This window comes from Schistocerca nitens, chromosome 5 (genome assembly GCF_023898315.1).
Source record: "Schistocerca nitens isolate TAMUIC-IGC-003100 chromosome 5, iqSchNite1.1, whole genome shotgun sequence".
NCBI classification, from domain to species: domain Eukaryota; kingdom Metazoa; phylum Arthropoda; class Insecta; order Orthoptera; family Acrididae; genus Schistocerca; species Schistocerca nitens.
In genome coordinates this window covers 655,280,219-655,305,970 of record NC_064618.1, presented here as the reverse complement: position 1 = coordinate 655,305,970, position 25,752 = coordinate 655,280,219, and the positions used below count along the sequence as shown (strand labels likewise).

General features: G+C 38.6%; 1 protein-coding gene across 2 annotated transcripts in view; it reads left to right on the top strand.

Moving 5' to 3' along the window:
• Nucleotides 1-19,103, top strand: part of LOC126259849 (cystatin-SA-like) — a 32,683-nt gene extending 13,580 nt beyond the window's left edge. The window contains exons 1-5 of one of the 2 annotated variants that reach the window (XM_049956905.1): nt 2,658-2,765; nt 4,103-4,249; nt 12,363-12,467; nt 14,679-14,789; nt 18,898-19,103. In XM_049956905.1, coding sequence (XP_049812862.1) covers nt 2,706-2,765; nt 4,103-4,249; nt 12,363-12,467; nt 14,679-14,789 — 423 coding nt within the window. In that variant the 5' untranslated portion in view covers nt 2,658-2,705 and the 3' untranslated portion in view covers nt 18,898-19,103. Of the gene's footprint in view, nt 1-2,657; nt 2,766-4,102; nt 4,250-12,362; nt 12,468-14,678; nt 14,790-18,897 lie in introns of those variants that run through there. The other variant, XM_049956904.1, reaches the window with a different exon arrangement.
• Nucleotides 19,104-25,752: the final 6,649 nt, after the last annotated feature.

Here is a 25,752-nt window from a genome sequence, read left to right as displayed (position 1 = left end):
GGCAGGCTAAAGCTTGCAATTCGAAGCAAACGCCGAGGAATGCTGTCAAAAGGTGTTGCGTTGTTGCACGACAATGCCTGATAGCATACTGCTGTCCACACTGCTGAAACGCTCCAGAAACTCAAATTTGAAGTACTGGACCATCCTCCATATAATCCCGATCTTGCCACTTCTATCATTTGTTTGGTCCACTCAAACAGGCATTAAGGGGCCGTCGATTTGCCTCAGATGGAGCAGTGAAAGAAGCCGTGCATTCCTGGCTCGCAGCTCAACCGAGAACCTTCTTTTACAAGGGCATCAGGAAGCTTGTACAACGATAGACCAAGACTGTAGAAAAATGAAGTTTTTGTAAGTTTCCTGTCTGATTACAATAAAATTTTATAAGTACTTTGCGGATAGTAATTGACTTACCCTCGTAGATACGAATGTTCCTGCAGCAACTCAATCCGTACTACTACATGGCCAACACTGCCCTGTATAGAATCGGCGAATTGATAAGAACGTTGCACAATTCGAGCAAGGCGTCCACACTAGAAGCGTCCACACTAGCTGTGCTGCGCTGCACAAAACCGACAAAAGAGGTTAGGCGCAACACGTTGTGTCAGGTATGCGGCAAACTGCGGCGCTCTACCAGCCTACGCGAGTATTGCCGGATCCACACATGTGTCTAATGTGGCACCACGGCTTGTGGCTTGCTGTACTGGCATCGTGAGTTACCGTTCACGGTAGAATGCCACAAATTCTATGTAGTCGCACAGCTTTCAATATGGCGTCATCTGCAATCATATGGGCGGGAATGAATGTTATACTGCAGGTTACAGCCTTAGAGCTGTGACAAGACTTAAATACAAGGAAGACGAAACCTAAATGCTGGATCCGAAATTAGATTACGCACAGGAATAAATCAAGGGGAAACAAAATCATTTATAAAAGAAGTAACATTTAGAGACGAAAATACTAACTGCAATGGGAAAATACCCAACAGTTGGAATGTAAATATCATCTGCAGACATGCCACTCTTCCAAAAATTTTGAATCCTATTGTATTCATTGATGCAGGCATTTCGAATAATTAATTTTTAGTTTAACAGCTGCGACGTCACACATTGGAGCTATTTCCTACATATCATCCACAATTTATACAGTCTTACAAATTACGAAGGTTATTCGACTTGCTTTTGTGGTTACATATATTAAGTTTATTTATTTATTCCTTCATGGGTTATGTCATTGGTTTACACACACACACACACACACACACACACACACACACACACACTGCTGCAGAAAATCAAATATAGGTTGCTGTTCTTGTACCGTAATTCTAGAAGCTGTGAAATTGTATCCGACCATTGTTTTCACTTTTTTTAGAAATAAAATAAAAAAACACTGAAATCAGATGGAGTACAGCTACTGCATGATAACTGCGACAGAGTGCTAGTGTTTCGCAATACTGCCGCCAGGGAGCAGTGGTGGTAGGAAAGTGGCACAACCTGAACTTTCTGTGGCGTGACAAAACTTGCGTCTCTTAAGTTGCGCCACTGAAAATCGGGAGTTCACACATGCAACTGCAGTGTGCCACCAGCTGTGGCGACACTTTTGTTGCTTATGTGAACCCAGCTTAAGTTCCACAGAGTGTCGGTACATCAAAGGAAATGGTTAGTTTGTGCGCGACTCTGCTCGGCCAGCGTTTCTCGTTTTCGATCTTTAATCACGTGCGCGTACTGGAACACGGTTGCATGCCACAACGAATGCTTTTCTCCATTGTGCGCTGCTCTGCTCCACGCGTTTGCGTTCAGCGTGATGCTGCACAGCGCGCTGCGTTCAGTGTGGACGCTGCCTACGACAGCCCCCATATTAAAAGCAATTACAAAACATAGAAATGTGGACCTGAAGAGCAGTAGTTTAAACCTCAATCCACATTTTTTAGAACACCAAATAATTTTCTTTTTTGTATTTGAAATTCTTCAAGGATGTCAGGAAAAAAGATTTAAAAAATACTGCATTCTTAATTCCAGCAAAAAAAATTTTTACACGTTGCTTTTATGCAAAACTGTGTGAAATTCACGTGATTAATAAGCATTTGTCTGGTATAAAAAAGTAGTTTTAAACTCCAAATGAACAACAGTTACGATATAATTAACGGTATTATCGAAAATATAATGATGGGACATGTCTTCAAATACTGTGGAATCCAATAAAGCAATTTTTGTCATTATTTACACATTTCGAGGCGAATAACAACGTTTCCAGATACTCCAATATCTGGTTCATTCTCTAATCTGAATTTGGAATTCTTTTCTCCCGTTGTAGGTTTCAGTGTTGTGTGCAAACCCCTTTACTCCACATACAACGAGAAGTTTATACTCCCACTACGTGGTTTGTCTTTCATATATGGTACACGTTTATATGATGCCTTACTTTGGTTGAACATACTTGTTCGTCAATTGAAAAACGCTCACTCATTGCAACTGAAAGACATGTTTTACTCACATGATCAAATATAGGTCTAATTTTGTACAAGTTGTCATGAACTCGACTCTCAGGGTCTGGTCGTTTCATACTGTCAAATGCAACGTGATCATCAGACTTTCAGGTATCTCTGAACGTTGTTGTATTAGCTCAACATCAGTAAAATCATTCCAGAGATCACAAACAATGATAGGAGGAGCCAAAGAGCTAATAACACATGTGCCAATAAATCTATGAGTGTCATAAACATTGCAATTAAATGTTTTGTTCGCTTTTTTCTGTATGCTGTAAAGGTTAGTTTCATCTACAACTCCTGCCATTAATTCGCCAGTAAAAATATTTATTAAGACTGATATGGCACAGACATCTCCAGCATTGATTGGGGCAGAGCGAAATTTCCCTTATACCTAAAGATGTCGTTTACGAATGGAGCACTTTGTTCTTTCCCAATGATTTGTTTTTTCTGTATCTTTTGGTTGGGACAGTGCGGTGTTTCCTTTGTATCTAAAAATGCCATTTACAAATGAAGCACTTTTTTCCCAATTATTTGATTTTACTGCATCTTTGGGTGGTTTTCAGAAGCTTGTAGTGCCAGTATATCAGCAATAAACGCATTACTGTCATCCTCCAAAAAGTTGTTTGAATAATTATGTGTAGACCTACTAGTCACAGCAAGCCATCACTATATGATGAATACAGGTCATTTACAGTTACAGCAGAATCTTCATCCGAATCGTCAAAATCTAACCTAACTTCACTGTCAGATGACGTCTGTGATGAATTCTTCATAAATCATTACTGTACGTCGTCCATTTTCAAAATACGACAATGACTCCACTACAGCACTCAATAAGCACGAGAAACTAGAAGAAAGCAGAATAAAGGAAACACCATTTTGATATCATTCAATTGTGAATGGGAGCATATTTACAAACTATTAGACATATGTTAACAAAATTTATTCATATAGTACTTACGGTATGTGTTTATTAACAGAAATACAAGCTAAACTGAACAGCATACTTGCCACAGGTTACAGAAGCACTATATATTTGTAAGGTCACATGTTATTGCTTACAACACCAGCAGTCACCATCAAAAGAGAACAATGTGTATCAGACTGAGAACGCTACACACAACATTCATTGTCACATCAGGAGCTTAGTGGCACATTCTAGTGGCAAATTCTTTTCCATTACCTTTATAAAACAACATTGCCCCTTTGCAAGGCAGTTTTGAGTGTTAAATTTCGAGGACTATGATGAAAAGAGAGTTGAAACTTTGCTTTGCACATCTGGAAAGCAACGCAGTAAAGGGTTAACCTTTAAGACATTAACTACTGAGAGACCGTCAGTGGACACAGCAGAGGTTCACACCTGACACCATGCGTCTGCTGGGCCCGTAGGGAGGGGAGGGGGGGGGGCATGGCTTCAGTCTGGAACCTCTCCTGTGCCTGTTGGCAGCCTCAAATTGTTACTCTGTGAATGTAACATGGCCATTTTTCGAGTAAAAAATTGGGGAAGTCTGGTAAATATGGAATATGATATATTCGATTAAAGATTCTTACTTCTTTCGATATCCCCCACGGAACTCAGAATTTAGCCTCATCATTCGTTCTTTTTTCTCTCAGGTTCCTCCTCCAGGAGGTCTCGAAGACGCGGATGTAAATGACGAAGCCGTCAAGAATGCTGCAGCTTTTGCAGTAGGTGAAATCGATAAGCAACAAGATTCGGAGCACAAGCTAGTCTTGGTTGAGATTATTAGTGCTCAGACACAGGTAAGAATATTTAATACTAGTAATATTTATTACTATTAAGAAACAGCTACAGGCTGTGTAAGGTCTGTGCGCCACTTTGAATAAAAATTTGCCCAACTATTCTGAGAAAGCATTAAAAGAAAACAATTATTTTCAAAAATTTAATCTGTCTGCACGTGATCTCATTCTATGATGGGGTTACTCATCCTTTCAGCTTTTATTTTTGCTACAATCTCAGGATCTTTATATAGGTCATATCTTGTAAAAATTTCACTGTTTGTATAAGTGATTTATAAATACATGTGTTGGTTTTCATAGAGAGATTTCAGCTCTTCAAGAAACAGATTTTGTGTCTCTTTGTCAGACAGCTGACAGAGGTGCTTTTTGTTTTCATGCATACAGGCATTGGGTTTTTAAACATCATATTTTCTGGAAATCGTTGATGGGGAGGTCACTTTAAATCAGGTATACACAACTTGATTCAGTAAACATAATTTCTTTGTTTTACGCAATATGAGAAAGAATAGAAAGGCAAAATTTTATGTTTGAAATTCCTGATAGGCTTTAAGAAATGATTGTGGGTGAGTGACATGTGATCAACGTAAGATGACCGACGAATCTGTTCAGTGTCAGTTGCCAACATACACCATCATAAGGAGGCCCCAAGAGGTGTTTGGGAATATAGCCAGGTATGAGTGCTTTGGGTTAGACTGGTAACACTTAGAGGACAATACTGGTGGGAAAGGTGACAAGTTATTTTGAGATGCAACTGAGTATTACATCAGCTCGGAGGCATGGTTGCTGCCAGTTTAGGGTTGGCCAAGCTTGGTTCATATACCAGAAAGTGAGAGCCAAACACAGATGGAGGCAAGAGATTTGGGACTGCCATAGTGGATCCTTCGAGGGAATTACATATGTTGTTGTATGAGCCTACCATTGACTTTATAGAAAACTATCTGATTACCCAGTTACTTATTTATACCGATCTTATGGAGGGGTGAAAAGTCATGAAAACCGATCGATGTCACTCAGCCTAGTGACTCCTGGAGTTTTGGCTTCCACACTTAATGTCAGTTGACTCATACTGGTTCGAGAGATATCCATAGCCATAAGCTGCCCCCCGTCCCCCCTCCAAATTAATAAGCAACACATGTACCAATTTCACAAAACAACACTGAGCTCTGCTTATGCCATTAAGCCCCCCCGCCCCCCCCCCCCCAGCCCATCATCGACACCATCAATGCCACTAAAATAATTGTCTCCTCGTGCTCAATTTGGTATGTAGTCAAATATTATGCAAAGAGTACGGTAACTGTTTTGTGCATACACCAAAAGAAGAGCCCTGACAGTCAAAGGGGACGTGGTGTGAATTCTTCACATGTCTACCAGTACCAAGCACATAATGTGATTTTGTGTAGGCTGCATCTCAGCGTTACTGCAGCTCAGTGACGTATCACCAGCATTCTTCTGTACTTAGCAGTTGAAAGCTGACAACAGTGCTGCCAACTTTCAGGACTCTTCTTTCACTGTATGGAGCACAAGAGCTTGTGAACAGGAAGCTGAGTGTCATATGGAATTAGCTAAGAGACTGTAATGACAGAACCCACACTTCCATCCAGTACTAAATTGATGATCCTTTGCTAACTGTGGATGTGTTCTATCAATTGATCCCTTATTTTGGTCAAGTTGCACCATAAATCTCTTTGATTGCCAGCTCAGTTCAGTAATTCCTAATTTATTATCTGATCAACCCATTTAAGCTTCAGCATTCTTCTGTAGCACTATATTCCAAAAGCTAATAGTCTCATTTTGTCTGAGATGCTTATCATCCTTATTTCACTTGTCTACAGTGCTACTCTCCAGACCAATGCCTTCAGAAAACAGTATCTAACATTTAAATGTACATTTGATTTTTGCAGATTTCTCTTATTAAAAAATGCTTTTCCTGTAATTGCCAATGTGTTTTATGTATTCTCTGCTTTGGCCATTGTCAGATATTTAACAGCTCAAATAAAAAAGTCATGAAGAAGAACTTTTAGCGCCAATTGTATAAAACACTTAACCTTAGATTAACACAAAAAGTGATCTCAGATCAAGTTTAACTCGGAAATCTGCGTTCTGGGATTGTTAATATTGTTAATCCTAGACTATGTCGCTGTGAAGTAGGATCAACTTTGGTGAAAATTCATAGGTCAAAGTCGTGTTAAAATGTAATCATCAGTTTACAATTTAGCAACATTACAGAGCAATGCTTCTGTTTTGTGCAAAAACATAGTGAAATAATAAAGAAGTTATTGTTAACAAGTAAATGTGTGTCACTTCCACATTGATGAAGCTCGAAGTAGCTATATTTTTTGATTGTAGGGTTAGGTTCAGGAAATTGTCAGCTATTTACATAATGACACAGATAATTCAACAGTTCTTCGAGATGCCTCATAGTTTTGTAGATACTCAGTGGCACAGTAAGAAAGGAAAATTGGAAATATTTGCCATGAACAGTTAATAATGGAACTAGCTGTGCAGACTGCCTTTTGGCTATTAAAAACCACATATGCTTGATACGATGGAACCAGAGTACACAAAAACTCCCTTGAACAATTAATGGTAGCTTTATTGTTTACAGCCACAGGAGAAGATGAAAAATGCCATGGCTTATTCAATCAATCTGAGCTTGCAATTCAGTATCATATAATATGCATGGAACAAAAATATGAGTTATCTCGTAGCTATGCACAACCTAATTACATGCATGGAAGATACAAATTATAAAAAGGATACGTACTCTAAGAGTAATAAAACTGTATACTAAACACAGTGCCCCTGATGTATGGCGTGAAGTGTTTGACAGCCCAGTGTTTGTAAGCAGCCGCACAGGGCACACGTGACAGCATTACACAACTGCACAATGTCGCCATATCGACCACCGTGGTGGAAACAGAGCGTTATTCCAATAGCAGCGGGTTGGGATGGGAGCATGTCAACTGGATCTTGTAGTACTTGTTGGCAGGTCCTGTGATGTAATCGGTACTGGTAGCTGTGGAGTTGGTGCGGTGAGGCAGTTGTTAAGTAGGGCCATAGTCTTGGTAGCTTTGGCATTGTTGCTTCTTGGAAGACGTAAGCCAGTTTAACTCCATCTATAGAAACAGTGGTCGTCTTGCCATTAATTGAAATGTCAACTGTGACTACATGAAAGGGTCCTGTGTATGGTGGCTGCAATAACCATTTGATGCCTTCCGTGTGTAGCATGGCATGTGAGCGAGTTTTCAAGTCTTGATGCATGACGTTGGTAGCTACACCATGTCTGTGAGGCTATTGTGAACAGATTCGAACCACATTTTCTTGCAGGTGGTGTGGGAATTCTGGTTGAGCATCCCATGGTTGCTAGAGTGTTAAGTAGTACTGTGGGAAGGGGAAGCCTACTCAGCAGCCTTAAGTGAGTGGTGCCATCTTTCGATCATCTGTTTGCTGGCCAGATGTTAGCTCGTTGTTTTGTGATGAGTTCTGGTGCAAAACTTCGGGTGTTGGCCGAACACGTTGGATTCAAATTGTCATGCGTAACAACAGCCAAAACATGACACCCAATGTGACGTAAAAGTGAAAGCCAGAGTTTAAGTTGTAGCATTGTCTACAAGTGCAGCTTTTGGCCAGTGGGTGTAATGATCTATCATTGTAAGTATGTAATGTTGGCTGCCAGATGATGGCAATGGACTAATGTTGATGTGGACATGATTGAAATGGGCTGTAGTGATTGGAAAGTTTCCTATCATTGCCTGCACCTGGTAGTGTATCTTGGTGCATTGGTGTTTAAGACAACACCTTGCCCATTCACGATAGTCTGTCTGTTTTCCCGCCCACACGTAACATTCAACACTAGGCAAGTTGTCAATCAAATACCAGGGTGACACAAGTTGTGTAGCATATTTAAGACGTCCTTTCTGAAGGCAATTGGTAGGAATGGTCATGATTTTGATATGGTCATGTCACAATACAGCTTGACATTACTCCCTTGAATTTGGATAAGCTGGAGATCTGACATCAGTATTCCAGTCGCTAAAATTCCATGTAGTTCTTGATCTGACTGTTGAGTAACAGTGAGTTTGGCATAACTGATCGTGCCAATAATTAATGCTTCTGACCTGAGACAAACAATGGGTTACCACATTGTCAATGCTGCAGATGTGCGTGATGTCCGTGCCAACTATGCAGTGAACATCAGCTGTCTGAGTTGCCTAGGTGAGCTGTTTGTATTGTTCTGGTGAAAGGCATAAGTTTGTTGTTGGTGTAGATAATAAAGTCTCTAGCTTCTAGGTAAGGCCTGAAATATTCAAAGACTGATAAATAGCCAGAAGTTATCTGTTGTATATGCTCCACAGCTTTTGTGAGGGCGATAGTTCGTATGCGAAAAACATGAGTGGTTGCCATGTGCAACTACATAGTTGCTGCAATGCTGCACCAGTCGCTGTCTGGCTAGCATCAGCTACTAGTGCCAAAGGTACAGTAGGCTCAGGGTGCACCAGTAAGCGGCATCTGCAGTGCTCTTTTTGGCTGTTTCAAATGTCATACACATCCTATCAGTCTATGCTATAAGTATGTTACCGTTTTTCTTCAGGCCAAGCATTGCAGTTAACAGCTCCCACAATTCGGCATAGTGTGGCAAGTGATGGTGATAAAAATTTAACATGCTGAGAATCGACTCAGTTTCTTGGGCACATTTGGGCATGGAATCTGTCAGATGGTTTCCACCAACTATGGTAGCTGTAGCGATCCTGCCATTGTTATCCTGTATCCTAAGAAATCCACTTGGGTCTGGCCAAAGACACATTTAGCAGTGTTTAGGATGATACTGTGAAGTTCCAACTGCTTGCACACTTCAATTAAATGCTGTTGATGTTGCCCAGACAATGACGAAAAAACTAAAGTATTATCCAGGTAAGTTAGGCCCTGTAGCGCTGAGACAGTGAAGTGTTGCCATGTTAGAGCAGTGATCCTAAGCCCAAAAGTCACAAATTTGCTCGCATTAAGCCTAATGTGTCGTTCAGCTACAGGGATCTGTGTGTGTGTGCTTTTCCACAGTGTAAGATGCTAAAAATAAGGCCTCCATGCAGCACCCTTCTTCAGGAACAAATGTAGTAGTGAGAACCAGCAGCTGTTGGAACGCCACATTAAACCTTCACAAATCAAATTGTCGAACTCTGCCTTTCCAAGTTTAAGATGATCTAGAGCCAAATTTCATGGAGTGCAAGACATGGAGGTACCGTCAGTCATCTCATTGTATTGTATAGTATCATGCCTCACCTCCTTAGATGCTCCAGGGTGTCATGTCAGAGTTGGAAGTCCATGCAACAGCTCCAAGTACACACCATCCGTCACCCAAATTACTTTGGCGGTATGAACGGCTGCAGCCACACTTAAATCAGGATGTCGATAAGCATATGATGTTGTCATTTATGTGCGGTCCCTCATGCCTGGCAGTAATTGTAATGGGTGAGGAAGTCCACTCTGATGATAGTTTTGGCAACATCTGCATCCGAAGGGGCAACATCTGCATCCGAAGGATCGTCATACACTTGGCTCTAGTTCCAAGCATAGAGTGAGCTTGTAGTTACGACTAAGTTGCCGGCAGCAGTTAGAAAGAATACCATGGGTGGTCGCTTTCTGCGCAGTATAGTCCATGAATTAATGGACAAATCAGATCCAGTCTATATTAGATATTTCTAGCTGGACCATCGATCACCAACAAACAGATGTGGAGACACTGACTGGCAGTCGGAGAGTGGGCCTACTTCTGACTGCTACTGCCATTTTGGTAAGTGTAGGGGGTTGTGCGTCTACACTCTTGCTAGCTGAATTTTCAGCAGTGTCAGCAGATACCTGGCTGTTCAGGGTTAGTTGCAAAAGAGTGTCGGTGGTATCAGTTCTGGCCTGTGTCATTGTTTAGGTCATGCTGAGATAACATTTCACCAATCTGCTTTATCAATAGATCTATCTTGGCCACCAAGGCATCATTATCAGCACATGAAACAGTTGGTACCTGTTTTTAGCCAGTCGTAGGAGTTAGCCTCTGGTGGTGGGGTAAATATATCTTGCACTTCCGCAGTGTACTGTTGATCAAACTGGCTTACTACCGGCACAGTCTAGGATACTAAAAGTAACTGCACCCTCAGTGCATAACTATAGTTGTGTAACAATGCCGCTGGAACTTGGTAGCAAGTGCCGAAATTCCAGAATAGAAAAATCTGATCTCCACCTGCACAAACGACAAAACTGGATTGTGTGGCCAGAAAGATGGTAGTTTTACAGCGAGTCATGACACGGCAGGACTAGTATCAGCCAGTTCGCAAATCTCTTTCATAAGTGCTCATTAATTCAATGACACTACACTGGTAAATCGTGTAGGGGGTCACCACTCTGCCAGTGCAATCTGTTGTTCGAGTATTAGAACCTGCGTATACTTCATACAACAGAACCAGACTACACAAAAACTCCATTGAACAGTTAACAGTAGCTTTATTGAACAATCAACAGTAGCTTTATCGATCGAACCTCAGGAGTTGGTGAAAAATACAATGGCTTGCGCGCGTGCACACACGCACACACACACACACACACACACACACACACACACACACACAGACACGGGAGGTGTAACTGCAATGTTGCCACAGTTAAGTAAATTGACTATGACAGCAGCCTATAAACATTCAGCATCACTGAAATGTGCTCTCTCAGCTCGAAAGCAGTAACAATACAACACATATTAATTTTTTTTAGCTACCAAACACTTGCAAGGCTGCTATGACAACTGAATGCACATTGGTGAATGAAGTGTAGGCAAGCATAGGTAAGTTCTTTGGCAATGTTTTTCAGGCCTTCTACTATTATTGTAGCTCAGAAGACGCCAGCACAGAGCTCATTGTGTTCAGACAAAGAGCTGGCTGGTTGCCCTCTATGATAAAAACAAACTTAAAATAAATGATGAACTTGAAGGGGTGAAATGTGACATCTGCTCAGACCAAATGATGAGAATGTACACTTAATGTCTGCATTCAAACTGCAATAACTGTAATTTACAATACTAAAAGCCAAGATCTCTTGATATGAAATACTTTATTTCATTGCCAGTTTTGGCAGTAACTAGCTGTTATTCACAGATCTACAATGTATGGATAGATTAACATTAAGGTTGTAACCTGCATGAACCTATAACAAATCTAGACAAGGAACCATATTATCTGAATAATAAAAATTATATATACCTTCCAGAAATACCATTACATGTCAGTCTCATTGACATACAGAGAAAGTGCACTGATTATAATCATACAGCTTCACAATGGTTTGTCAAATTTATAAAACTTGCTAAATAAAATGTCCGTAGCACCAATAAAGTTTTGATGAAATAACGTAATTGGATTCATAAAAGGAGTCTTTCCTTGTCATCCTGTGTGGTAAGTCACCCTGACCTGTGGTTCTGGGTGACTTTCCCGAAATCTACCCCTTTTCTTAGATCTCTCCAGTCTTTTTCCTTCATGCCTCTATCTTCCCTTTCAACCTTTCTGCTTGAAGAAGGAGCCACTGTCTTTGAAAGCTTGCCTAGTTACAGCCTTCTTTTATGTGTGTTCTGCCGCAACTTGGTGAGTAGATTTTTTATCTATCCAATAAAATTATTTTGTCATAGCACCAATAAAGAGTATAGGAGCAAAAACAGGTACATCAGTAAAGATCATGCATTGACAACAACCCAGGAAAACTGAGCTTGAGCTGGTACACTGTGAAGTCACTGTTAGGTGGCTTATAGCTCTAAAGCTCAGAATTTTTTAAAAGTATTTTTCTTCCATCTTCTGTATGTGCAATCTGTGATGTGTATAGTCCTTTTCCATAAGTGTAAAAGTAAGTTTGTAATATATGCAAATGTGTTTGTACTTCTTTATTTACTCTTACATACCAAGAAACATATTTAATCAGAACAGCATCAAGTTAAGTTTTCGATATCAACTGTTTTCACAAGTGACACCAGTGTCATTAACAAGCTCTAGACATCTCTCATTACAATCATAAACTGCTGACTACTGTGTCAAAATGTCAGGTATTTCACAGCAATGCACATGTAACTAAACATTACATTTATTTCCAGATTGTTTCAGGAACAATATACTACTTGGAACTAGAAATTGGAGAGAGCAACTGTACCAAAGGAAATGATGTTGCCACCACAGAATGTATAGTCCAGCAGAACTCGGTAAGCTCTCTCTAAACAGATGTTATTCATTTACATGCGACTATTTTGAAGTAGTCAGTGACAGGGCTAATCTCTTTGCATGAGTATTCTAGAACAGAAGTCACTGACATGAGTGTACAAGAGAGTGATATGGACACTATACAGCTATATTTAGTTGAGTACAAACACTGATACTGAATTCAGAATATAGTAGCGCACACTGGACAAGTCCACTGTCACACTGTTAACGTAGGAATCACAATATTATCACGTGAGTGTAGGAGCAAGTCTGGACTGTGGCGGACTGAAATGTTGCTTTGCAGTGAGTGGCCACAAAATACACTGTTTGAAGACACTAGTGCAGTTTGAACGGGGAGATGATAGCAGCTTTTGGGTTACGAGGAATAATGGTCCAATACTAACAAGAAAAGGTAGATCATGGCTAGGGCTTCCAAATTCATAGCTACCGACCACTAATCTCCTGCTTATAAATTTAATATAGTTATCTGGAAACCAAACTCCCCATGTTGGGACAGCAGCATATGGTCCAGATGAAACAGTTCTCCACATTGCCTCATGGGAAGGTACAGTGCTGCATTTCAGTTATTTTTACCCCTGGGTTGGTATAAACTACAATTTGTTGCTGGCCATGAGCTGGTGTTGACTCTGGGCAGCCCTTTGAGCCAGCTGTGTAATAATACTATTAACATTACCGGATTCTAAAGTCAACATATAGTAAAAGTCAGTCCTACACGAACAAGATCTTCCTGCCTCAAACTAATGTTGCGCCACTGAAAGTAGTAATAATCCTTTTAGGTCTCTGGCTGCACTAACTGGAGAAGAGTCTGTGCTTTATGCCAGTCAAAATAGCAGAGGCAGCTGTATGTGCAGATGCCTCTGCTACAGATGCCTCTGCTATTCTGACTCAAAATGAGTCCAGGTTTCATATATAAATTGTGGTTAAAATATGGTACTGTATAACTGTCAGTACTTTGCATAAAGGCAAAAATGTATGCTGCCACGGGACATTGTTATTGCTTTTATGCATTTCTCCATGTTATGAAGCAGATCTTGTGTTATTGTTTAAGGTGATAGAAATGGACAGCAGTTCACAAGAGTCTTTCCACTGAGAAATAGTCCATTGCTAACTTTAAAGTAGTGTATGAAAGTGGGGATTTGTTTTTGAGAGGAAGTGAGAGCTCCTAACGACATCATGAACTGTTGATCCTCTGCGGGTATTCCTGCAATTTGCAACAGTCTTCTTATATTGCAACCCCACTGTAGAGAAAAGCATTGTCCACAGATATTCTTATGAAGCTTTCAGTGCTTCAGTCAAGAACAATATCATTTTTTTGCAGTGGTGTGGAATTCATCCCTGTTTTCCTTTTTTGATGTTTTGACTTATACAGTATTCTTTCTGCAATATTTTTGCTATAAAGAATGGAAAATTCATCATTTCTGCTATAACAGCAAGTGTGCTGAGTAAAGTATGCAAACTGACTGAAATCCATGAAATTCAGGGTAGTCAAACTTTGTTTATGTTGTATGATTCGAATGCAATCAAATTTTATTGAAATTATGTGATAAAATACTGGACTTGGTAGAAGACACTAATTGTTGTCCTCTGAGACTTTCTTGGCTGTAGGACTTAATCTCTGTATTGTAGCTGTATAATTTCAAATAAATTTCTAGAGCTTTCAACAACTGTCTCAACCACTGTCTTCAGTAATGAAACTACTGTCTGCTGGGTGTGGAATGGTGTTACTCAAGGCGGGACAGTTTGGAGCAATTCAGAAGATGACTTAAGTAATACATCTGTGGGCAGGCAAGTTGTGCAGCATCTGACTGTTCCAGTCTGCTGTGCAACTAAGCGGTGTCAGGTAGCATGAGGAGGCTCCACATTTGGAACTGCAGATCCTGCCTCCCTACAAACAGTGTGCATCCACCTCTGATTTTGCTCAGTGTCCAGAACCTGTCCCATATTCTAACTCTGTACTCCTGATCTCGGTCAAAATTATTACAATTTAATGTAATCAACTGAAGCAGTTAATTACTGGCTCAAGTAATAACATATGATTTGTTACAGAATAAATGTAGCGAGCACTCACACATTTGTTAATAAGGAACTGTAAAGTTTTTGTGATACATGCAAGTCTGCTTTGAAGTAACTTTCTAATTACATGTATACTGATAATAACAGCAATTTTTCATTTCCTGTACTTGATGTTTTAGAACAACCAGATCTGCAGTGTGCAAGTCTTGGAAGTGCAATGGGAAAATATACTTGAGGCTTCAAACATAAATTGTGTCCCAAAGTCAGAAAGCCAGAAGAAGAAATCATAGGTGAGTTTTGGACTTCTTTGCAAAATATTTACTTCCAGTCCAGATATTAAATGGTTTGGAAGAAGGAGCATTTTTTTCTCCTTCCATCTGTTGCACAGGAAAGTAAAAACTAACAGTAATTGTATTATGTCACGAGTCCTGCTTCATAGATAGGTATAAAATTTTATCCACCATTCTGGACTTTTCACATACAAATGCTGTTGGCTTCTTGGCCAAGCATGAAATTAGTGAACTTGGTCAGGCAAATGGTAGTGAACTCTCAGAGGATAGTAGCTATGGGATGCTTGTTGATAGACTCAGATCACTGCTGTGAAATTTAATTAATTATTCCTGACAGTAGCTAAAACAAGGAGGGAAAATTGGGCCATTGAAACCAAAATATTTAGGTCACTGTAAACAATTAACTCCTCTAATTATGTCACTATTTCAGCTAAAGCACTAAATTCTTGTGCTGACTTGGTAGCCACACCCTCCCTCTCTTCCTTGTGTAACCTCTCTAGTCAGTTGATGATTCAAGGTTAATTTAATAAAAAGCTGGACTATGTTATGGAAATACACATTTAGAAAAGTATATAAGCAAATGCGCTGTAATTAGAGGCCTCTTGCACTCCTGTTCTCAAAAAATATTATACAATTTATCAGAATGTTATGACCCTATAATAGGTTGAGAGTGCAAATTTCATTTACACTAATGTTCATATTAAACATTTTTTCACTTTGTCAGTAATAGTATTGTTCAATGTTTAATATGAACTGATAGATACAAATTGCAGTCGTATACTGTTCAAGGAAGAATAATAACTTTTTGTTGTCTCAATTAGTTGTTGGTATGAGTATACTGTAAGTAAGTAGCCCACAGTAGCTACTGCAGCCAATGTGCAGTTTCACCTGTTCCACACCCCTGAAGGCTCTCCTTCAAGGAGGAATAATATAGACTGAATATAAAAGTAAGACAACATTAATAAAGCATTTACAGTGGTGTGTCTTAATACCCTGTCAGATTTATGGTCTTGAACCAAACATGCAGCAGGCAATTTATTAGCATTTTATTACAAACCTTACTAGTGCTGTCATGATTTCTCTATGAACACAAGAAATGCATTCACAGTACAGCAAGTTAGGTCTTACAGAGACAGGCTTACCATATTTCTTTGGGTCCAACCCAGGGCATATTACCATGTTTTTTTCGGTCCAATACAGAACAGTTTTGAAATTACTTTTAAGTCCTAACAGTTTATTGAAACATTAACTTTGTATTGAGTTGTATTTTTCACTAGACATGACTTTTTTTAAATGGTTTGTTTGTTTTAATTACACCACAACATTCAGAACAAAAAAGTTTTGAATTAATTTTATCATTTAGCAGATGTTTGACAGTAGATACTGAAAGTTTACTCCTTTCTGCAGACCAAAGTTCGCCATAATTGAAAAAAAAACTTCCTCAACTGGGGCAGATGTCACTGGCAAAGATATCAACAAACTCAAATCATTTTAGAAACATTGCAGCATGAAATATCAGTCTTTTGAAATACGTTAAAAATTGCTGTCAACTTCTTTTCAATAGTATTTGATACTTTTTCAGAGCTGAATTATGTGGTTCAACAGTGTTCCTTCCTCATACAGCACATCAATGTATATGGAAAATCTTTAGCAACATACTCACAATCCAGTTCCTCTTACTCCAATTTTGACTTCAAAAAAATTCTAATGTTTTATGAAGCAGTGGTATTAGTAGTACTTCTATATTTAGCTGTTTTTATGTGGTCTTATTATCACCATTTGTTTTATTTGCAACCAAAAATTCTCCAATTAATAGTGTGCAGTAAACACACTCATTTTTATTGTTATTACACAGTTTCAAAAATTTGTATTCTTGTTGGACATACATTAACATTAAACACGTTCTTTCTTTTACCTATTGCTAAATGATGATACAAAAAATGAATGGAGATAAAATGATCAAAAATGTGTAGCTGAATTGCTTCACACCTGAAAACAACATAAAAATGTGGGCCGCCCTTGTTTTGTTTAGCTGATAAGATACAAATCACTGCTACAGGTTGTCTTGGTTCTGTGCAGTGGGTCTGATGTCAAGCCAAACTGATATAATGATGTGCCCTGGTTAGTTATAGTCTCTAAAACAACTCATTTGTGTCTTCACTGCCACCAGTTTAGCAGTAGAATTGCTTAAATTTACCCATCTGCTTTTATTTCTCGTAGCATATATTCTAGATTCCTGTGACTACCAAGCTCGCTGAATCTGTCATCCCATATCAACTTAGGAGCAAGCACCAGTGTTTTCCTTTAGTTTAAAATTTCTTGTTAATTTGTTTGGCAAATAACTGAGTATCTGATTTACAATGTGATAATGGATTCTTGTGTAGCTTCTAAGTAGAAAAATTTTTTTGTTTAAGGGTTATAAACAAAATGACTGTAATTTTTTCCACTGAGAATCATTTATTACTAGATGGTAGTCTTTGTGTTGTGTCAACATCAGGTAACTACTGACGAGTGTCCATGAAGACACTCACAAGCTTGGAACCCAAAAACATAAACAACTAGGATTACAGAATTATCCAATTAGTTACTTTTCGCACAGTAAACATCTACACTCAACAATTTCTTGTTTATTAGTTGCAGTCTCACGTAAATACACAAATGTTTTTGGTAATCAATTACACTCCTTGTGGGAATTAAGGAATGAAATGTGCTGCTTGAAAATCCTACTAATCTATGTACCTTATGGACTTTATGAAAAAAATTTGGCAATGTATCCCAACAACACAGATCAACTCTTACCTTCCATTTTTAAAATGCCAAGTCATGCTTGAAGTTAAGAATTGTGTCCTCAGGCTTTCCATAGCAGTCTCAGTGTGACAGCATAAACTTTGCTCAAAGAGTCTATGGAGGGAGGGGGGGGGGTTACATTAGAGTTGGTATTTTCCAAATTCCTTATTTTTTAATTAAATATTCCAAACTTAGAATTTGGCTAATTTACATACATAATTCTTCATAATCTAAGTGATGGGAAGATTTATGAAGAAAAAGTGTAAGATTTAATGAACCAACAATGGCAAGGTCATTAGAGATGGAGCACAAGCTCGAATTGTGGAAGGAAACTGGATATGTATTTTACAAAGAAATCATCTTAATATTTGCCTAAAAGATATTTGGGAAATCAACAAAAAACTTAAAGTTGTATGATACTGTGAGTTGAACTTCCATCCTTCTAAATGTGAAGATAATGTAGTAACCACTGGATCACATTGCTCAGTTCTGGTACCGCAATTTGTTATTTGGACTATGCTCCTATGGGTTACTGCATGAAGAAATTCACCTGTCACCATCTTGAATTAAGAAAAACTGTAAGAAAATAGTAAAGAGTGCTTACTGTGCTTCCTTTCATTGTCACCTGAAATACATGGTGCATTATTTGTTGTGTAACTGTCAGATTACGAAAGCCAGTGGTTGTATTTCACTGTTTTTGTACACAACAGATGCTATTTTTGCTTCTGACAATGTCTTCCCCTTTAAGAATGACCTGCTGACTTGTCCAGTCACATATCTGGTCAGATTTTTTTATTCAAATGTGTTCAGTTTTATCATACATTTCCTGTAGCTCCATAAGGGCCATGCATTGCTCTGAATGAAAAGTAGCTCTTCCAGATATTTATGGACTTACACTTTGAGACACAATTCAGACCACTGTGCAGACATTGTAATAAACAGTTTCCATAAAAAAGGTCCTTAATGTGAAGCATAGGTTGACTGCAAGTATTTTAGTTATTCTCCTGTCGACCAAATGGATTAATCAAATTGCACAGTTTTCCTAAGAACTGGTAATGCATTGATTTACCATAGAAGAGAATGGTCCACCACATTGTGCACAGTAGTTATGCCTGACAAAGCTAAAATTGTTGTAAGTTAAGGAAAAAATACAGAAGTATAAAGCAATTGCCTCCTGTTTGTACCCAAATGAAACGAAAAATTTATTTGTGATTGATGGATCATTTTATTACAGATTCTTCTTCGCTTTTTCCTAGCGTTTAAGAAGTCCAAAGCAATTTTGTCTTTGCAAAATTGTGCAAAACTTTTTTTTATTTTTCAGGGATGGTACTGAAGTCAACGTAATATCCTTCATAACTCTAAAAACATTGGCTTTGATAACTTCCAGAACGGACATCTTTTGACAACTTGAATGATGTGGCTAATCTGCACTTAAATCTGAAGTTTTTCCATATTATATAAAACAGTTTCAAACACATTCATGTAAAGGTTAAAAAAAGAAAGAATAAAGGAACTTTTGGATTGAAATGTGTGTTTATATATATTTTAATGAAATGAAATTCCTTGTTGCTTCCATTCAGTATTTTTTTATGTAATTTTAGTTTGAAAAATAAAGATTGAAAACTCTTCCACCAACAAATCTATGAGCAAGCATTGATCCTGCATATTCTTTGAAAACTGTCTTCTTGCTTCAAAATATGTAGTGTGCACTGTCATATTTTGTACATAAATGTAGATGGAGATATAAACTTGCCCTGTTCTGCATTAGAAATCATTTGCAAGAGTATGAGAACAGGATGATAGTGCACATTTTACTTACCATATTGTTGCAGGAAGCAAAACTAAGAACTTGCATAGTAGTGCAGAACCTGATGTTCAAAGTCAACCATCATTTATCAGATTGAAGTAGACCAAATATCTTCCTAGCATATCAATTGGAATTCTTCATATGTAGTTAACTATACAGGCAAAGGAAGTTAATGTTTGGATACACTGGTGCAGGCAGTTCTCACTTTTATTGAAAGGGATTGTGAATAGGCTTCATATAGTGAAGCAGAGTAAAGTCTTGCTCACGCCTGATGAGGAAACTAATGCGGACACAATTTACTGCATGGCTGTTGAGTTCTGAGATATGTTGATACACAATGTGGTGTGGTTAGAAACATTATTTGCAGCCAAAACATTCTCCATCAGCAGTTACTAGCTACACAGAGTTTTCTAACCAAAATTGACACACTTGAAATGAACTTTACTGATGACTTCCAAAAGATATGCAGAGCAAATCCTAAAGAATACTATTAAGGTGTCATTGGATTTAAAGGTGCTCAAGAACTGATGAGAGATCTCTAAAAATATCTGATTTTGTCCTACATTATATATTATTGATAAAATATTGGGACATGCAAACCAAGTTTTGAACTTTTCAGCAGTGTTAAAATATTATGTCAGTGTTTGAATCTAACATAAATCTTCCCACTGACAAACCTTCTTTTATTATTGTTGGCGTTTTTTGTAGCTTTTATACTTCTCCCTAGCTCTCCACATTAGTTTATCTTGGGCAGTTCTCTTTATATATGTATAACTACTATACCTTACTTACAACTGAGTCTGCTTACTGTAGTTAAGTCTTAGTTTCCCTCTATAATTTTTACCCCACATTCCTTTACCAATTTAATTCTCAGTGCCTCAGGATAGATCCTACAGCACACCTCTTCATTTAGTCAGGTTATGCTGTACTATTTTGTTCTGACGCCTACTTACAAAGTTTCCAGAACCAATATTAAGTGAGGAATCTAGGAATATACATCTGTCATATATTACTCCAATAGGGACAACAAAGATATAATTATACTTTGTGGAATGCTCTCTAGTGTCTATCATGGTGCAGCCATTTATGAAACATGATATTTAGACAGCACATCTTGCTGTCACCTTAAGGTAAAAGTAGTAGAGACATTGCTATATTTTACCTCCATTGTGCTCTTATTACTCCCCATCTTGGCACCTGCAGACGACAGCTGAAAAAAAATTCTTTGTAACAAAATTGTTTTGGAATCAGAACCTTATGGAGAACTGTGATGTGATCCTCCTCTTCACCAGAGTACCACTGCCTGAGTCCATCAGGCTGCAGGCTGATAAGGGGGAAGTTCTGCCCCATAACGACTAACCTCTTCGAATCGGTTCTCACATCTACAGTCTCTTTGATGGTGACTTACAAACAAAGAGATGGTGTCTGTTACAAGTTTCACACAATTTGTAACAGACACCATCTCTTTGTTTGTAAGTCACCATCAAAGAGACTGTAGATGTGAGAACCGATTTGAAGAGGTTAGTCGTTATGGGGCAGAACTTCCCCCTTTTTCCAGAGCTCTCTCCTGCTTTTCAGATACACTTATGACACATGTGTGGTGAGTCCACATGGGTATGAAACACTTCAGGAGTTACAACATTTGAACACTTTGTAGCACATCACTAAATTCACCAAGAATGTGGAACAGATGACACTATGGGATGCAGTGTTTACAGAAAAGCCACCCACAATGATTTGTAACTGCTCTCCTTCAGCTGCCATTGTTCAGAGTTGAGTGTTGCTACACACACTGGTCTTCAGTGTCAGTGCAGTATTGAAAGAAGATGCCTACCAAGGGAACTCAACAACCTTAAGCATATTCAAGAAGAACATATATCTTGAGAAAGAAATCCGTTTATACCCTGGTTTCCAGCTGCAGTGGGAAACGAACCATCAAGCTTACAGGACACCACTTAACAGAAACACTTGCTGAATTTTATTACAGTAGTGTACCTAACCCAGTGATAAAAACAGTACCAAGATGCATGAACACAGTAGCCCTCGAGATATGGCTCTGTAGTGTCCCTTTTGCAATATTCACCATTATCGAGGTGAAACATAAATAAAAATGACTGTATGTGACTCAAAATGAATTACGAATATTGATTTATCTGCGAAAGGTAATAACACTAACTGTAAAAATATACAATATAGATCGATAAATGCAGAAAAGACATTATTTTTATTGTATGAGATTATAATGTGACTATCTTTGTAAGAGTATAACATACAATGCAGTGCTCATTCTTCTGTCTAGTCTGTTTTGTTCTGTTCGTTCTGGTGCTAGCTGGAATAAGGTACGCAAGCTATTGTGCTGTGCTAGCATTTGTTTCTGTCGTAACGTAATTGCAAACATTTAATGGTGTAAACTGTGTCCTAGTAAGAATATATTAGTATAAAGTGATCTCCGTGTGTTATTTCAAGAACCTACGCCACATTTATCTTATGAAAAGAACATTTGATGAAAATTATTTAGCATGTTTCCAGCTGCTGCGGAGCAAGTAACAGTGATCTCTGACTGCAAACAATTAGCCGCCATTACGCGGTATATTTAAAAATATTTTTTCACAGCCCAATGTCTGATAGCCGGAGCGGAAGAAATTATGTTAAAATATCCAGTGAGATTAATTGAAGGAATCCAGTGAAATAATTTTATTAAAACTTGTCTATTTCCTGTGATAGTAATAATTTCAGAGCTGAGTAATACTACGCTAATGCATTTGCAGTAATTTGTAGGGAGCCTGGTGCTCAGTAAAACCAGATACTATACGTAATTAGCAACCTACAAAATTCATTATTTTGCTTATTATATCTCTTTTGAATTTTTTTTAAAGCTAAACGTAAAACCTAACTTCACTAAAAATCAGTAACAGATCACGATAAATCAAAGGACAAATAAATTTACTAGGAGAGTGTTTCCTCTAAATAAATAGTTAAATTTTTTTTAAGAGATATAATAAATAGCGCCCTGTTACGTGGGGCCCAAAAAGATAAAATTTTTTTTAGGGTTTGTATGTATGTAATTGTTAACATGTATTGTATGTATTCTAATGTCTATCAAATTCCATTTCATGTATAAACTTGAACGAGGAAATTGGAGAAGAACTGTATAGACCCTGAGAGGACGAGATAGAAAAAAGAAATCAAGGTAAGGACCACTATGCATAAAAGCTTGCTACATAGGCCCGTATCATCAAAGTATAGTATCATAGATGGTACATGGTGTACAGTGGTGTAGATATTAATATTTTACGATTTTGGAAATAATAAGCAGTTTGACTTGTGAACTTAGTCCGCATTTGTAGTTTGAAACAATTTTTGTAGTTAGCCCAGTGAAAGTTATCGTCATTATGGGAAAAGTTGGACGTGTGTTAGTTTTGCAACCAGATAATGTGTCCAATGTTACAAATAATGTGCAATTATTGAGCGATATGGATAGTGACACTGACTTACTAAATATTAATAGCGATCGGGGGGGGGGGGGGGGGGAGAGAAAATGTGAACAATGTAGTTTCCGGTGATATGTCAGGAAGTAGCCAGCAGACGAAAACAGTAAAACCGATAGGTGCTACTAGCAGGGCTAGTGATAATTTTCCAATGATTAGAACAACTACCACACCGGTATGCTCACCAATACCGGATCCATTTGCTGAATTTTTACGGAAATTAGAGAAAAAGAACGAACAGCTAGTCACTCAGATAAGGGAACAAAACGAAGAAAGAGAGAGATTGAGGGAAGAGAGGAATCAACAGCTAGTCAATCAGATAAGGGAACAAAACGAAGAAAGAGAGAGATTGAGGGAAGAGAGGAATCACCAGCTAGTTAATCAGATAAGGGAGCAAAATGAAGAAAGAGAAAAGGTCTTAATAGAAAGTATGGGTACAATGTTCGAAAAGATACATGCAGAAATGACAGAAATAAAGAAAGCCCAGGCCGAACTGCCGAACATTGTAAGCAACATAGCACAAGATACGCAAACGCTTCAGACGGCACACACAGTCATCCGGGACAAAGTAGAACAGCTTGCGAACCGAATGGACAATTTAGAAATGACACAAAAAGAAACCATAGAAACGCATTTAAATGACGAAGCTCAGAAAGTAGAAAAAGAGTTCCATGACTGGCTCACTGAAAAAGAAAGCCAGATCACAGAACGTGTAGAAAGCAAAATACAGTCTGCTCTGCAAAAAGTAACTAACGGAGCAGCTGTATGTAAATAACCCACAGTAGACACGCTACCACTCGCAGGTGAAAAAAGCGAAGTGAGATACAAATTGCCAGTACTGTTGGGGCAGCAAGAAGTGACACAGAGAATTGCTGAACTCGAGTGTGCACATTTACAAATGCTTAACAACTGTGGCACGCCTGTTAAGAACGTGTACGGTAAAGAGAACATTACGTACAGTTCACACCAACAAAAAAGCGATTCGGAAAGAGAAAACATACAATTTACAGGAAGCATTCCTATTCATAGCCCTGTGGGGGCAGCTTCTACTTCCACAAGCAAATTCTTGATGAAAGCTTAATAAAACACAGACAATTTGAAGTATTTAACGCGGAAAAGAAGACAGTGCATCAGGTAATCTTCATAAAACGATTCCGAAATGTATTACCAAGTGCCTGGAATGAACGCCAAAAAATTCAGTTCATAATCGCACACATACAAGGCGACGCTGGTTTATGGGCAAATGAAGTCATAGAAAATTGCCATAGCCTGGCACAATTTGAAAAATCTTTTCTAGACAGATACTGGTCTAAGGCTATTCAAGAACGCCTGAGGACTGAAGTATAGGCTACAGCCCGCAAATGTACAATCACAAACAGGGTACACTCCGCAAATATTTTGAAAAATATATCAACAAAACTAGATATTAGGATGACCCTATATCAGCCCGTGATGTGATCAGAATCTTAAAATTACGATTGCCTGGTCATATACGAGACAAATTAATAAATGTACCCGAAAATGACCTGGAAAGGTACTTGTCTGTGCTGGACGAAATCGATCTCTCCCAGGAAGAAAATAGGATAAATAAAGACCGGGAGAACAGTAATGGTTCACCACGCAAGTTTAAAAATTGCAACAACAATTCCAATTTTGGAAGCCACGGAAATGGAAAGGAAAATCAATCCGCAGAACAAAACAGGAAGAACGGAAACGGTCAACCATCTTACAATCAAAAACGTAGGTGGGAAGATAGAGGACATCCCGGCTACTGTAACAGTAATAATAATTACAATAATAAACGTCGAAATGAAGGTCAATGGCCACAACAAAGCAGTAGTGCCAACAACCGCACTTACCCGGTGCAGTGGATGCAAACTTCTATGCCACCACCACCACCGCCTCCTAACGGTAACCAGTACCAGTGTGACAACAGGAATTCTATGCAGAATACTAATGCAATACCACAAACATGGACAGACTCGAATAGCAGCGTAAGGATAGTAGAAATGCCCACTGACAGAAACCACCATAGTTCAAGACCGTCAAACGAACAACGACCACAATAAGCTCCCAATTGATGGTCGGCGAAAAAACAGGGGGCACACCTAGAAACAATACACAAGATAATATATTATTACTGAGGTACCAAGATGGAAACAGTACACAACATGATTTACTTATGTAATCAAACCAATGTAACAAAAAAGAAATAACTGAAGTACAAAACCATCATAAAAGCTAGAATTAATGAATTGCCAGTAGAAATATATATAGATACAGGTGCCACTACTAATGTTATGAGCTATGATCTATTCAAAACCTTGAGCCAAAACCGCAACTTACCGACATTTCCTGTACAAAACTGCTGTGTCATTGGAGCCATGGGAGCACAAGCACAAAACGTTCAGTATCAAGTGCTGGTAGAGTTGTGCCTAGGGGAAGATAACGTAAAATGTATCTTTCTCGTAGTCAAAGGATTGAGAGTAACCTGCATCCTGGGGGGAGGTTTCCTGAGTGAGACGAAAGCAAAAATTGATTTCTCCAGCGGGAAGATCTCCCTACTGAATGAAAATAAGCAGATTGTACTGGATTTAACACGAACAGTAAGTACGCTCGGTAAAGATTACCCGAGCGTACGAGTAAAAAGCGAAGAGATGCCCATGTTTCAATTAAGCAGCAATTTAAGGGGCCAGGGAGAATATTATTCGGACGTAGCTCACAACGAAACGCTTCGCTGGACCAAAACCCTTAACAATAAAGCACAAGAATCATGTTATCTAACTGAATCCCAACGAAAGCAGCTCGCACAGTTATTGAATAACTACAGTGATGTTTTCTCTGAAAAACCTGGAATCATCAAAGGGTATATGTATAATAT